At 56.0% G+C, this 12741-nt stretch overlaps 6 protein-coding genes across 6 annotated transcripts; 3 read left to right on the top strand and 3 right to left on the bottom strand.

Moving 5' to 3' along the window:
- Positions 1 to 24: 24 nt before the first annotated feature.
- Positions 25 to 1918, bottom strand: BDP55DRAFT_29774 (Mov34/MPN/PAD-1 family protein). Its single transcript, XM_060566603.1, has 3 exons — positions 1562 to 1918; positions 551 to 1394; positions 25 to 359 (listed from the first exon to the last, which is right to left on the bottom strand). Exons 1-3 carry the CDS (start codon positions 1670 to 1672, stop codon positions 277 to 279), a joined length of 1038 nt encoding a protein of 345 aa, XP_060432467.1. The 5' UTR covers positions 1673 to 1918; the 3' UTR covers positions 25 to 276.
- A 554-nt stretch (positions 1919 to 2472) lies between these two features.
- Positions 2473 to 4536, top strand: BDP55DRAFT_726154 (U3 small nucleolar RNA-associated protein 25; the record flags this gene model as incomplete). The annotated part of the gene is made up of 2 exons (XM_060579105.1): positions 2473 to 3179; positions 3237 to 4536. The coding sequence occupies 2 exons, from the start codon at positions 2473 to 2475 to the stop codon at positions 4534 to 4536; spliced, it is 2007 nt and encodes a 668-aa protein (XP_060432466.1).
- Positions 4537 to 4676: 140 nt separating this feature from the next.
- BDP55DRAFT_29758 (ribosomal protein L17) lies at positions 4677 to 5884 on the bottom strand. The gene is made up of 2 exons (XM_060566600.1): positions 5346 to 5884; positions 4677 to 5215 (listed from the first exon to the last, which is right to left on the bottom strand). The coding sequence occupies exons 1-2, from the start codon at positions 5559 to 5561 to the stop codon at positions 4817 to 4819; spliced, it is 615 nt and encodes a 204-aa protein (XP_060432465.1). The 5' UTR covers positions 5562 to 5884; the 3' UTR covers positions 4677 to 4816.
- Positions 5885 to 6207: 323 nt separating this feature from the next.
- On the top strand, positions 6208 to 7189 carry BDP55DRAFT_726152 (uncharacterized protein; the record flags this gene model as incomplete). Its single annotated transcript, XM_060579104.1, has 2 exons — positions 6208 to 6228; positions 6344 to 7189. 2 exons carry the CDS (start codon positions 6208 to 6210, stop codon positions 7187 to 7189), a joined length of 867 nt encoding a protein of 288 aa, XP_060432464.1.
- A 435-nt stretch (positions 7190 to 7624) lies between these two features.
- Positions 7625 to 8362, top strand: BDP55DRAFT_629324 (uncharacterized protein; the record flags this gene model as incomplete). The annotated part of the gene is made up of 1 exon (XM_060572006.1): positions 7625 to 8362. One exon carries the CDS (start codon positions 7625 to 7627, stop codon positions 8360 to 8362), a length of 738 nt encoding a protein of 245 aa, XP_060432463.1.
- A 908-nt stretch (positions 8363 to 9270) lies between these two features.
- On the bottom strand, positions 9271 to 10918 carry BDP55DRAFT_546897 (aldehyde dehydrogenase; the record flags this gene model as incomplete). Its single annotated transcript, XM_060568695.1, has 2 exons — positions 9271 to 9680; positions 9733 to 10918. The coding sequence occupies 2 exons, from the start codon at positions 10916 to 10918 to the stop codon at positions 9271 to 9273; spliced, it is 1596 nt and encodes a 531-aa protein (XP_060432462.1).
- Between the last annotated feature and the right edge of the window lie 1823 nt (positions 10919 to 12741).

The following is a 12741-nucleotide window of genomic DNA, read 5'->3' as shown; positions in this document are numbered from 1 at the left end:
TTTACGCAGCATAACAGCACAGCAGCACCCCTGGACCAATGTCTCATGTGTCTTGGATATTTGCATGAAAGCGTGAATAATCATCATTGCAACTGCCTAGCGCATTCTACCCTAGGCCGTCTAATTCTGCCACTGCCATAACGCCATGATGGTTTTATCAAGTGTGGGTTTCTCATGATGCCATGCTTGCTAACCTTGCGGCAGAAAATCCCCAGCATCAAGCTTGTCCTGGTCTCTTTCAACCTCTCGACCTCTTGTTCCCCTTTTTCGGAGGGGTCAGATTTTTGGGGTGGGCGCTTGTGTAATTCTCTCTTCAACATGAACTTTGCATGTGTAGGGGAATTTACTCTTTTTTTCCTCTTTCAAAACAAATTAGCTTGCCCCTTTTCCTTTTACTCGGTAGGTTCCCTCGGCTCGCGGGGCTCGCGGGGCTCCCTGGGCTCTCCCCTCTGGCCGCCACCGCCACGACCGCCGCCGCGTCCACCGCGCTTGCCGCCACGCTGGCCACCCCGCTGCTGCTCGCCCTTCTCGCCGCCCTCGGTCGTCTTACCCTCGCCGTCCTTCTCGCCGCCGGTGAGGTTGGCAACAGCCAGCCGTTGCGACAGGTCAATCTGGGTGCGGATGGTGTTGGCCAGGTAGGAGACCATGAGGACGTCCTGGATGTGGTTGTTGAAGTCGTGCTCAATCTGCTCAGGGTCGACCTTGGGGGCGAGGGAGAGGGCGTTCATGAGGTACTGGCCGAGGGCCTGGTTGGGCTCCTCGTCCTCGTCGAGGATGCCGTTGACCCAGTCGCTGACGCGCTCGATGAGGTTGGCGCCGGACTCGATGGAGCGGGCAAGTCCTTCAATGTCGGAGACGACGGGGGCGGTGCGGTCCTCGGTGTCCTTGGCCATGGAGATGGCCTCGAGGGCGCTGCGCTCGGCGTCGCCGTACATGAGCTTGTGGGGCACCTGGATGAACAGGCAGCTCTCGGCGGCGCGCTCGGCGTTGACGGCGACGGGGGCGGAGATGTAGCACCGAGCCTCGATGTCGGAGGTCGGGTCGGTGCTGATGGTGAGGTGGACGGCGGGGTGGGGGAAGGTGCCGGTCTCGGGGGAGGCGAAGAAGTTCTGGATCAGGGCGGAGAAGGAGTTGAGCTCGTGGGTGGTGGTGTACCAGCCCAACAGGGACTCGCGCGGGTTGGCCTTGAGGGTGAGGGCGAGCATGTTCTTCTGGTAGTCGACGTCCACCTCGACCTGGTCCTCGTTCTCGGTGTGGGGAATGGCGAAGCAGGAGCGCACTTCGACCTCGGTGCCATCTTCGGAGCGGACACCAACGAGGGCGCCGATAACGCGGGTTGATTGCGTATCGCGGATGTCTCTTCGCACGGCATGGTCGAGAATGGAGAGGATGGCCTGGGAGGAAAGGAGGTGGGGTTAGCAACGAGTAGTTGGTGATCCCCCGCGGGAGCAGAGGCTGTATTGATGATGGATGTGTGTATACATGTCATAGCTTTGTAAAGGTCCATGACATGTCTCGGGTAATGATATCAGGTCCTGCAGCGTAGCAAGAGGTGTCGTACCTGGGGTTGGATGTTGACGGTGAGCGGGGCAATGTTGCCTGGGATGCCAATCGTGGCCGGCGCGATGGGCCGCGAGAGGTGGAGGAACTTCTCAGTTTCGGCGACAGCCATGCTGGGCAGGTTGGATCTCGGTCGGCGAGGTTCTTTTCGAGGGGGGAGACCTGCGGTTGAGGAGGAGATATCGAGAAGAGGAGGGGAGGTGGAGGGCGGGATTCGGGTTGGTGGTGATGCGCGGGCCAAAAAATGAAGAGTGGGTTTGGGGCCTTTGGTCGGAGCGTTTTTTCGCGATAGGTCGCTTCAAAAAATCGTCGAACTCTTTCGCTTTCTCCTAGTGGGCAGTTTGCCGATTTTGCGATTTGTGGTTGGCCCCTACTGGGTTGTGCGCGCTAAGATAAGACACGATAACGGTCTTTGTGGCGGAATATGCCCCGCTGTGGCTGGTGACTAGTGTGGGATTTTCTGCAAGGCTGATATCGCCGACTTACAACTTTTTTTCGGGCGACAAAGTGAGTGAGTTTTTGCTTCGGTGAACATTCTTTTTTTCACCTTGTCCTTTTGAAACTCATTTCTTGCTGTTAGGTCTTAGTCAGATTCATCAGTAATCAAAGTAAGATATAATGGGTCCAAGAGGTAGAGGTCGGGCCGGCTTCCGGGGAGGAAGCAGAGGCGGTGCCCGTGGTGGTGGCAGGGGAGGTGGTAGAGGAGGTGCAAGAGGCAGAGGAGGCGCAAGAGGCAGGGGCAGAGGAAGAGGAGGCAGAAGGTTCGACACTGCGCGCCTGGAAGAAAAAGAGTACGTTTGACCTTTGCGAAAATTGTGTGAAGATTTGTGAAGATCTAACATCGTCAGGTCTTCAGATGATGAATCTCAGGAAGAGGGAGACTCTGAAGTGGAGGAGGACTCTGATGTCTCCATGTCTGATGATGAGGAGGAAGAAGATGAGCAGCCCCAGAACACGCGGCCTTATATGGCGCTTCTTCAAGGATTCAAGGAGTCTTCAGAGCCAAGTGCTAAAAGACGGAAGCTCGAAAGTGGCAAGCCAGAAACCACCGCCAAGGCTGAGTCTGAGTCCGAGTCCGAGTCTGAGTCTGAGGAGCCTGGATCCGATTCTGGATCTGATGGCGACGAGCCCGAAGAGGAGCAAGAAGACAAGGACGTCGACAGGGTCGAAGAGGCTGAAGACCCAACGGCTGACCTGGAGGAGGAAGCGGAGCAGAGCGACGACGAAGACGATGTCGATGTCACAGATCCGTTCGACAGCCACTTCACTACTCCTGACGAACGTGTAACGGCGAAGAGAGTCAAGGCGATTCAAAATAACGAATGGGCTTTTAAGCGGACAATGTCCAAGGTTTCGAAAGCTGTGGTGACATACCCTCAAGTAGAGGGATCAGACACCCTGACGATCCCCTCGCCGATTTCTGGCTTGGTCAGCCTTAAGCTCAAGCAAAAGTTGCGGGAGACGGCCTCGAAAAAGATGAGCTCGCTCGACACGCTGCAACGAGCCATTGCCCCGACGATATTCAACTACAACGATGTGTTGTACGACAACCGAAACACCCAAAACTCTGACGGCTTACGGCAGCTTGTGTGCCTACATGCCGTCAACCACGTCTTCAAGTAAGGATACTTCTCATTGTTTGCCTCCGAAATGCTCAAATGCTCACATACAAACAGAACTCGAGACAGAGTTATCAAGAACAACTACAAACTCTCAAGAGAAGAGAATGCCGATCTCGAGCTCAGAGACCAGGGCTTCACGCGTCCCAAGATCCTATTCCTGCTGCCAACAAGACAGTCCTGCCTGAAGATTGTAAACACAATCGAGGATATCTGCGCGCCTGACCAGCGGGAAAATAGGAAGCGCTTCGACGATGCGTACACCGACGAGGACGCCAAATTCGGAGATGACAAGCCCTCTGACTTCCGCGAACTCTTTGAGGGCAACGACGACGACATGTTCCGGATCGGCATGAAGTTCACGCGCAAGACGGTCAAGTACTTTTCGCAATTCTACAACTCGGACATCCTCCTCGCCAGTCCCCTGGGCCTGCGCATGGCTATCGGCTCCGACGAGGACAAGAAGAAGATGGACTACGACTTCCTCAGCTCCATCGAGATGGTCATCGCGGACCAGGCCGACGCCCAGCTCATGCAGAACTGGGAGCACGTCGAGTACATTTTCGAGCACATGAACCTACAGCCAAAGGACGCCCACGGCTGCGACTTTGGCCGCGTGCGCAGCTGGTATCTCGACGACCAGGCAAAGTACTTCCGCCAGACCATTGTCCTCTCCGGCTTCAACACGCCCGAGCTCACCGAGCTCTTCCGCACGCAGTGCCACAACTGGGCCGGCAAGGTCCGATTTCAAGCCGACCACCCGGGCGTCCTCACGCAGCTCGGCCTCAAGGCGCGCCAGACTTTTTCCCGCTTCGAGTGCCGCTCTCTCGAAAAGGAGCCGGACGCGCGCTTCGACTACTTTGTCTCGGCCATCCTCCCCTCCCTCATCAAGCGCGCGAGAGAGACCTCGGGCACCCTCATCTTCATCCCCTCATACCTCGACTTCGTCCGCGTGCGCAACTACTTCTCCGCCAACCCGGCCGTCGCCGCCCTCTCTTTTGGCACGATTTCCGAGTACGCCGACGTCCCCGAGGCCTCGCGCGCCCGCTCCCACTTTTTGAACGGCCGGCACAAGGTGCTCCTGTACACGGAGCGAGCGCACCACTTCCGGCGCACGCAGATCCGCGGCGTCCAGCGCGTCATCATGTACAGCCTGCCGGACAACCCAATCTTTTACCGCGAGATTGCGGGCGAATACCTCGCGCGCAGCGAGCAGGACATGAGGCTGGAGCCCGGACAGGGTACCGTGCGCGTCATGTTCTCAAAGTACGATGTCATGAAGCTGGAGCGTGTGGTTGGCACGCAGCGCGTGGGTAAGATGATCCAGGAGAAGGGCGATACCTTTGATTTTGTGTAAGAAAAATGGAAAAGGAGGCAAGATAGATGTGTTTTTGTTGCCATGTTATGGCAGACGTTAAAAAGTTGTCCTTTTTTGGAGCTTCCGTAGTATACATGTATACCCTACACGACAGTAATCTATAGACTGGCCAGGTATTTCCCTTCTTGATAATACACCATTCTTATGAGTTACACATTTTTTTCCCACACCACATCGTCCTCTCTGCTTGTGGCAGTCTCCTCACCCCCTCTCCTGCGAGCGACCTCAAGCATCAACTACCAAGGCAAAAGGCCTCGGCTTACGCCTTCTTGGGGGCCTTGGCCTTGACCTTGGACCCCTCCAACAACTCCTCCTTCCTTGCCGCCTTCTCGTCCGACCGGGCCCTGAGCAGTCTGAAGCTGGCCACCATTTCGTCGAACGCCGTCTTGCCGTCCTGGCGGTACCTTGTCACCTTGGCGACGTTCTTTTTGGTCAGGTCGGTGCTGCGGTGGCCGTTGTCCTTGTCGTTGGCGACGGCCTTGGCCGTCATCATGAAGCGCACGTCGCGGGGCCCGTCGACGAGCTCGAGGATCGCAGAGGGCGCCTGGTCGTAGGTGCTCCGGGGCTCGGTGCGCAGCACGCGCGTGTAGCCTCCCGGGCGCTCCGAGTAGCGTGTGCGGAGCTCGCCGAAGAGCTTGGGGAGGAGGTCGTGGGGTGTCTAGTAGATGTCCTTCATCAGTACTTCCTTTTCATTTTCTCCTAGTCTCTCGTCTCTGCCTCTGGGTGGACTAGTAGCTGCTTCGATATCAAAGAAGCTACTGCTTGCCACGGGGAGCGTCCGAACTCACGTATAGAATCGCCTGAGCTTTCCGCCTCGTCTCCTCGTTGTCGCGCTTCGCGTAGGTGATGAGCTTCTCAGCGAGGCGCTGGGCCTCCTTGGCCTTTGCGAACGTGGTATGGATGTGCTCGTGAGCAACGAGGGAGGTGACGAGACCGCGGAGGAGGGCCTGTCGCGCCGACGAGTTACGGCTGAGATGCCTGTACTTGGTGAGACCTCCCGCCATGGCTGCTGTGAATGTGTCGAAGTCGTCTCAATCGAGAGAGGGAGAGAGATGGGCGGGAGCAACCCGTTTCGTTCGGTCCTCGTCTTGGGGCCTGTGGTTGGGGCTAACTGCTCTGCGTGGTGAACAGGTCGGTAGGTAGACTTCGGAGCAGTGAGGATATCGAATCGAATTGGATCGTCAAAAAAAGCCGTACTGATAGCCTTTGGAGTCGCTGCAACCCGCTGGCTGTTCGTCTGAGTCCCGGGCTCCCAAATTTTTGGCGCAGGGTGCTATGGAGCCTCTGGTTGGCTTAGCGGGATAATTATGCGGGGACTTGCAACTGCACGGTGGTGAAGGTAAGAAAAGGTACCTTGACCCCTGCTCGTCGCCGAAATCCACCCGGGGAGGCTGAAAGTCGCTCGCTCGCTCGCAAACCCGATTAATTAACGTCATTCCGCACCGAAGCTATCCCGTCCCGCTTCTCGGAGGTCAATTCAGTGACAAGTGAGGCGAACCCCCAATTCGATTCGACTTTCCACGACCCGTCTTTGCTCCAATTGCATCATGAAACCTTGAGACCGAAACACAATCTACGGAGAGGAACTATAATATCAAATTTCGGTCTTCAATTGCGCCCCGTCGCATTTGGACTGGATCAATAGCCATCATGGGCTTCACCACTGGATTCGTACGCTACACTCCCTCTTCCTCTCTGGCTCTGATTCACGCCCGCTCCCAGTGACAGAGAAGTTGAATACGCAATTGGCACATCGGATAGCTAACAACCACGTCCCATCAAACAGACCGGCGGTGTAACCGTAACCCTAGGCGTAGCCTACCTCACAGTCCTCGCCCACCAACGCAACCGCGAAACCCAATCCCACACCCTCCGCACCCAACACCACGTCCTCTCCTCCCTCCTCGAGCCCCAAATCCGCATCCCCCCGCCCTTAACTCGCGCCGAACAGGCCGTCCAGGACCGTGAGACGCTCCTCTCCTCCGCCAAAGACCGCTGGAACCGCGAGGTCGAGAACGCCGTCCGCTGGGCGCAGCGCACCGACTGGGCGGAGGTGCGCGAGGGACTCGAGAGCGGCGCCGCGCGATTCTGGGGCGGGAGCCTCGAAAAGGCTGGCGAGGCGGAGCAGGCTGTCGAGAAGAGGGCCGTACCCTTGGCCAAGGAAGCCGCGGCACGAGGCGGCGCCGTCGCGGAGCAAGGAGGTGCGGAGATCAAGAAGGAGGCGCGCAGCGCCTGGGAGCGCGCGAGGGAGAAGAGCCTCGCTGCCGAGGAGGCCGCGCGCTTCAGGGCCGCCGAGGCGAAGAAGGTTCTCGACGCCAAAGCCGCCGAGGCCAAGAAGGCCATCGACGCAAAGGCCGCCGAGGTCAAGGCCGTCGTCGGCGACGTGGTGGATAAGGGACGGCAGCAGGGCGAGGCGGTGCTCGTGGCGGCCAAGCAGGTGGTGGGCGTGGCCGAGGACAAAGTCAGCGTCAAGGCGGACGGCGCAGTGGCGCCCGCGACGACGCCGGTGCAGAAGGCGCTGCATCAGCGGTACGAGAAGCCGAGCGGGTTGACCAAGACCGTCAAGGAGGTGCTGGCGGAGCGGTACCGCAAGATGGACGAGCAGGATAATACGCAGCTTAGAGGTATCTGATTTGCGGTTAACTCTCCCGCGACGGGAAGAGTCGGGTGGTGAGGATTTTGTACTACCAACCAGACCACACATATAGAATGAAAAACGGCAAGCCTCTTCTTTTGTTTCCTTTGTGGAATCGTCAATTTGTTCTTTGGTTTCCGCGCGGTGGGGGGAAGTGGGACATGGGCAGGTTGTGCGTGGTACAGCTGGGCTGTTAGATTTGGATCTCACCTACCTCTTCATTCTCGCTCAGGGGGTTCGCGGAACGGTGGACGAGACAGCTCAGCATCATGTTCTGCACAACCCTCTCTGGACCGCCAACCTTACTTACGCCCCTCAATATTTTACAAATACCGCCAAGTACCTTGCCTGGAAGAGCAGATCAAACATCTCAGACTCGAGATTCAACGCCATCACGCTCCCCAGCAGCTAACATCTTCTTTCTCCTTCCCAATGACCACCACACCACACCATCCACAATCACGACCGCGAGCGACCCCAGCCCGCATCTACATCCGCCTCCGCGACCGTCTCGAACTCCTCCTCGAACGCTTCGTCGACGGCGACCCCACAGCACAAGCCGGCTTCAGAAGCTACAAGGCGCACCGGAACGCTCGGCGGCTTGAGAAGGATGGGGGCCCGGCGTCCACGGCGCTGGCTGTTGTTTCGAATGCCAACGACGGCGAGCCAAGGCGCTTGAAGGGTCCGATTGAGCAGGGAAATCAATGTTGTGAAGTTGGGCTTCCTCGCGAGGATGGTGGTGAGAGTCCCGCAGGGCTGGTTCTTCCCAATACCAGAGACAAGGGGAAGAGAAAGCAAACAACAGAAACTCAAGCCCACGATTCTGGAAAGTCTTCAGCTCTGGAGACGACATTCCTGAACGGAAAGGAAAAACATCAGCCCAGGGCTCCTACCCAGCCACGCTGTCTTTCCAGATCAAGCACACTCTCCTCCATCTTCTCCTCAACTTTCCTCGGGGGAGGCCAGAGACAGCGTAGGAGGAGAAGGAAGAGGGAGAGGTCGGACGCCAGGCCGGGATACTTTGACTCTGACCCGTCACCTGCACTCAAACCGACCCGCGCGAAGACGTCAGTGGTGGTGAAAGATGACGACGGTGATAGGCTGGAGATGAATCTTCCTGTTGAATTGGCGAGGACGTCGTGGAGTGTTCCTGTTGGTACAGCGAGGTGATTCAGGGGAAGTATTGCCAGGGTATCGCGGACTCGTAATAGTTGTTGGGCCAAGAAAGGAGACCTATGAAGGTGTGTGTTTGAAACAGGCACGGCTAGTGAGCACCCCCTAGCGAAGCGGGGAACGGGGGGAGGGTGGCACTTGGTTCTCCTCTCCTTCCTTTCTGTCATGGCTTGAGGTGTAACTGGCAGTGGTCGAGGGATTGAGGAGGCGCCAGTGGAATCCGTTCTTCCTTTATCGCCCTTAACCTTCGCTTCGCTTCTGGTTCGATTCTCTGCCGATTAGAGAGAGGGCTTTCCACTCTGCTTCCTTTTGAATATCACCATAAAGATTGGAAGAATAGTAAGCATCATGCAACGGTCTCCATGGTTGCCGTGCATGTATCAATTCAATCTGACGACACAAGAGCTCAAACCCCCATCATAGACTACATCAAGTGTAACGAACGTCAGAGGCTGGTTTGGCCTTCTTCACATTACTATCGCATAACGTATAGGAAAATGGTATATAGCACAGTACCGTACAAAACGCGTCTGAGATGCGGCGATGAGATCAAGGCTTGTCTAGCCCTCAAACCCAACACCCCTAATTCCATCCCAGCAACACGAGTCCCTTCACTCCAAGCGAGTGTGTCCAACAAGCCGAAACTTTTGTTCTTAATGTCCCCCAGTATCTCTCCAAGGCAGGTCATATCTGATGGGGACTAAACTTACAATCAAAAGGAAAATGGTGCGCATGGCAAGTGTTATGGTGAGGTTGTGGTTTTTTTGGTAGAAAAAAACAAGTGACAATCGCACCTGGGAAAGTGTGTTTGGGTAGAGAGACGAAACAAGCGAGGTGAAGTGTGGTAAACGCTCTTTTGTGTTTGAAACTCATTCTTGCAACCCATACTTCATCCGATCAAAGTCCTAAGAACGCCTTCGCTGGGTTAGGGTGTACATACTTACCAGGGCCAAGACCCATCTCAACAACGCACCTGTAGCACCTTTCGCGCCGAGTCCCATGACAAACTTGACCCAGTACCCGAGCCCGCGGACCTGAAGACCGCTGCGGTCAAAGTCGGGCTTGTCGGCTGTCATGCCCTGGAGGCGGGCAAGCTCCTTGGGGGAGTAAGGCATGTAGCGAACGCGGATGAATCTCTCCAGCCACGACGGAGTCTGGGCGACGGAGCGGCGGTGAGTGAAGGCGTCAAAAGAGGCGCGACCGCGGTAGTTGCCCGTGCCTGAGTCACCAACGCCGCCAAAGGGGACAGTCGAGATGGAGGCATGGAAAAAGGCGTCGTTGATGGTGGCGCCACCAGAGGTCACCTCATTGAGGACTTTGAGAATGTTAGTATAGCCTTTGCTTAGAAATTAGTGGATCATGCTCACTTCTCTGGTTCTCCTGGTCATTGCCAAAAGTGAAGAGCGCCAGAGGCGTCCTATAGACCTGGTTCGCAATGTTGATTGCGTCATCGAGGGTATCGTACGGCATGATGGCGAAGACTGGACCGAAAGACTCATCCTTCATGACGGAGTCGAGCATGGAATCAACCAGCACAGCGGTAGGCTCAATGTAGAGCTGGTCCTCGTCCAAACCGCCACCCATGACGATCTTTCCGTTTGTCTCGTCAATCATCTTCTTGATGCGCTGGAAAGACTTCTTGTTGACAATACGAGAGAAGTCAGGGCTGTTCTTGGCGCCGCTGGGGAAGAACTCCTTGTAAGTAGCGTTGAGACCCTGGATGAGTTGCTCGACAATGGCGCGGTCGGCCAAAATGTAGTTCTGAGAGATGCAGACCTGGCCGGCGTTGAGGCACTTTGACCACATGAGACGGCGAGCAGCGAGCTTGACATTGGCGTTCTTGGTGACGAAAGCCGGGTTCAAGCCACCCAATTCGAGGGTGACGGGTGTGAGGGTCTCAGCAGCCTTCTTGGAGATGATCTTGCCGACAGCAGTGCTGCCCGTGTACATGATCTTGTCCCACTTGACGTCCAGAAGCGCCTGGGTCTCCTGAACGGCACCGTTGACGACGGTGTAGGCCTTGGGGTCAAGGGCAACCTCAAAGATCTTGGTCAGGACCATGGCGGTAGCCGGGGCGCTCTCGGAGGGCTTCAAGACGGCGGTGCAGCCGGCAGCAATGGCGCCAATGATAGGAAGAAGGGTCAACTGAACGGGGAAGTTGAAGGCGCCAATGACGAGAATCATGCCGAGGGGCTCCTTGCGGATGCGCGGCTTCAGGGGCGCGTAGGTGAGGGGCACATCCTCGCACTTCTCCTCGGCGGCGAACTTGCTGAGGTTCTTGAGCATGTAGAGGCAGTCATTGGCGCACCAGTCGACCTCGGAGAGGACGGCCTCGTGCTTGCACTTCCTCAGATCCTTGCGCAAGGCATCGCAGAGCTGTGGGGAGTAGTCCTTGATGGCCCAGTAGAGCTTACGGAGCTGGAGGGTACGGTACTTGAGATCCTTGGTCTTGTTGGAGCGGAATGTGGCGCGGATGGTGTCTGTGAGGCGATAGATGTCGTCGGTTGAGGTGTGAGTGAACTCGGCGATCTTTGTGTCCGTTGCGAGCGACATTTTGATGGCGATGAGATGCGTGCTTCTTCAGTGTAAGGGGCGGTGCTTCTTTCCTGTACCTCCTTTGTTGCGATGAACCGGACCTAGGGAGAGGAGAGGTTCGTGAGGGGAAGTTGGCAATGGTCGGGATTCGGGGTCGCGGAAAAGAAGAGGAGATGGTGTTGGTGGTGGGAGATAGAGTTGTAAGGGTTGCTTCGACTTATGTAGTCCGAGTAGCAAATATCAGCAGCCAAGCAGATGCAGAGGGCGTCGGTAGCTTGTAAGGTAAGGGAAAAAGTGATGGATGCGACAAAGCTCCACCTGTGCTCGGCCTCCGTGTCGCGTGGGTGTGATGGATAGGTACGGAAAGTAGTGTCTAATGTGAGTAGGGACTCCCGGGCTTAGAAACCTCGGCGCATGAGATGGCTTACTTAAGTGAGGTACCTGGAGGTAATGTGAGAAGGTACTCCGTAAGCAAACGACTATTAGGTATTTGGGAGATGCTGAATCGTTTAGTGATTGTCAATTCCTCGTTTCCGAGACGTTGCTAGCAGTACTGTTATCCCGTGGATGATGCGGAAAAGGGACTATCTGCAGTATGTCGGGTGAATTGGCTGATGGCGAGACTTGTATGATGCGAGTGCGAGTGGTGATGTAGTACATGTGTAACCCGTCCGGCAATGAGGGACAGCAGATGGAGGGGAAGGGACTGCCTAATGGAGGTGAACATTGGTGAGTGAAGGCAGGGGGAAGGGGAGGCGAATGCGCTGCACTGCACGTTGGAAACGAACTCGTTTCCCTAAGAAGGCGCAGGCAGGGAAGCTACGGGAACGGTGCGGTGCGCTAGACGCATGTGAACGGCACCCAGCAGTACTGTTCAGTAAGGTAGGTATGCCGTTTGCCCTTCATGTTATGGGATGCAGATACCTTTGGAGAGAGGGCTGCGACTGATCCGTACCGAATGGCGTTGCATAATATGACGGACAGGGAATGGAGGCATAGATGTCCCGACGGAGCGGGCTGCGACGGGGACACCGTCCCAACCTGGGACTTCTACTGCGTTGTGGTCCATTAGCCAACCGCTTCATCTCTTTTTCCATTAATATCGGTGCTTGTCGACTATTGCCATGATCGAAGCTTTTCGTTCTTCTCTAGTTTGTTCCATGCTCAAGCTACCTTGGTATAGGCAGACAACAAGCTGCCTTTTTGAAGAGACTAACAGCTTCAGGTGAACCGTCCATCCTCACGGTCCATGCCAGATAGCAGATTGACGACCGCGTGCTTGAGCTTTGAGGTTTCCTTAGCTAAAAGTCCGAGGCAAGAGCTTGGGGAGCTCTAGCCAGGCCAGGCCCCATACTACCTGACTTGGTCGAGAAAAGGATCTCCCAAGACGGCGCCGCCGCTCGCCCAATCCCGCTGCTCCGTTTCTTCCCCACATAGGTACAGGGCGCCACCCCCTGCCCATTTGCGCCTGCACGATCTGACCTGTGTGCCTGCCTGCAAAAATGGTGAGCAAACACAACCTCAAGCCAAAAGAAAGAAAAAAGTTGCCGAGGCATCACTCAACACCTTGATTAATGCGGCTGACTAAACGCGAGCAATCCCGCGTCTATTTCCTGAGTTTCTCAAGTCCCCCCCCCCCCCCTTTTTTTTTTTTTTTTTTTTTTTCGGTCGGTGCACTCAGAATGATTTAACCCCATTGTTTCTTCAGAAGTCGATTGGGCAAAATAGACTTGGCCGCGGAAAGCGGTGGGTTCCATCCCGGACTTGTGTTCAATGGAGTATGCATATTTGAATGACATTGACGACCAAGTTGTTTATTAATCAGACAAGAATCAACGTGC

The sequence above is a fragment of the Colletotrichum godetiae genome (assembly GCF_030913485.1).
Source record: "Colletotrichum godetiae strain CBS 193.32 chromosome Unknown BDP55scaffold_10, whole genome shotgun sequence".
NCBI classification, from domain to species: Eukaryota; Fungi; Ascomycota; class Sordariomycetes; order Glomerellales; family Glomerellaceae; genus Colletotrichum; species Colletotrichum godetiae.
The sequence above is the reverse complement of the archived record's forward strand: the minus strand, read 5'-3'. Positions and strand labels throughout refer to the sequence as shown.

Coding starts and splice junctions, on each gene's coding strand:
- BDP55DRAFT_29774 (XM_060566603.1), bottom strand. CDS start 1,672: ATGGCTGTCGCCGAAACTGAGAAGTTCCTCCACCTCTCGCGGCCCATC. Junction 1,395..1,561: donor CCGTCAACATCCAACCCCAG/GTACGACACCTC, acceptor CTTTCCTCCCAG/GCCATCCTCTCCATTCTCGA. Junction 360..550: donor CGGCGAGAAGGACGGCGAGG/GTAAGACGACCG, acceptor TTGTTTTGAAAG/AGGAAAAAAAGAGTAAATTC.
- BDP55DRAFT_29758 (XM_060566600.1), bottom strand. CDS start 5,561: ATGGCGGGAGGTCTCACCAAGTACAGGCATCTCAGCCGTAACTCGTCG. Junction 5,216..5,345: donor AAGCTCAGGCGATTCTATAC/GTGAGTTCGGAC, acceptor GACATCTACTAG/ACACCCCACGACCTCCTCCC.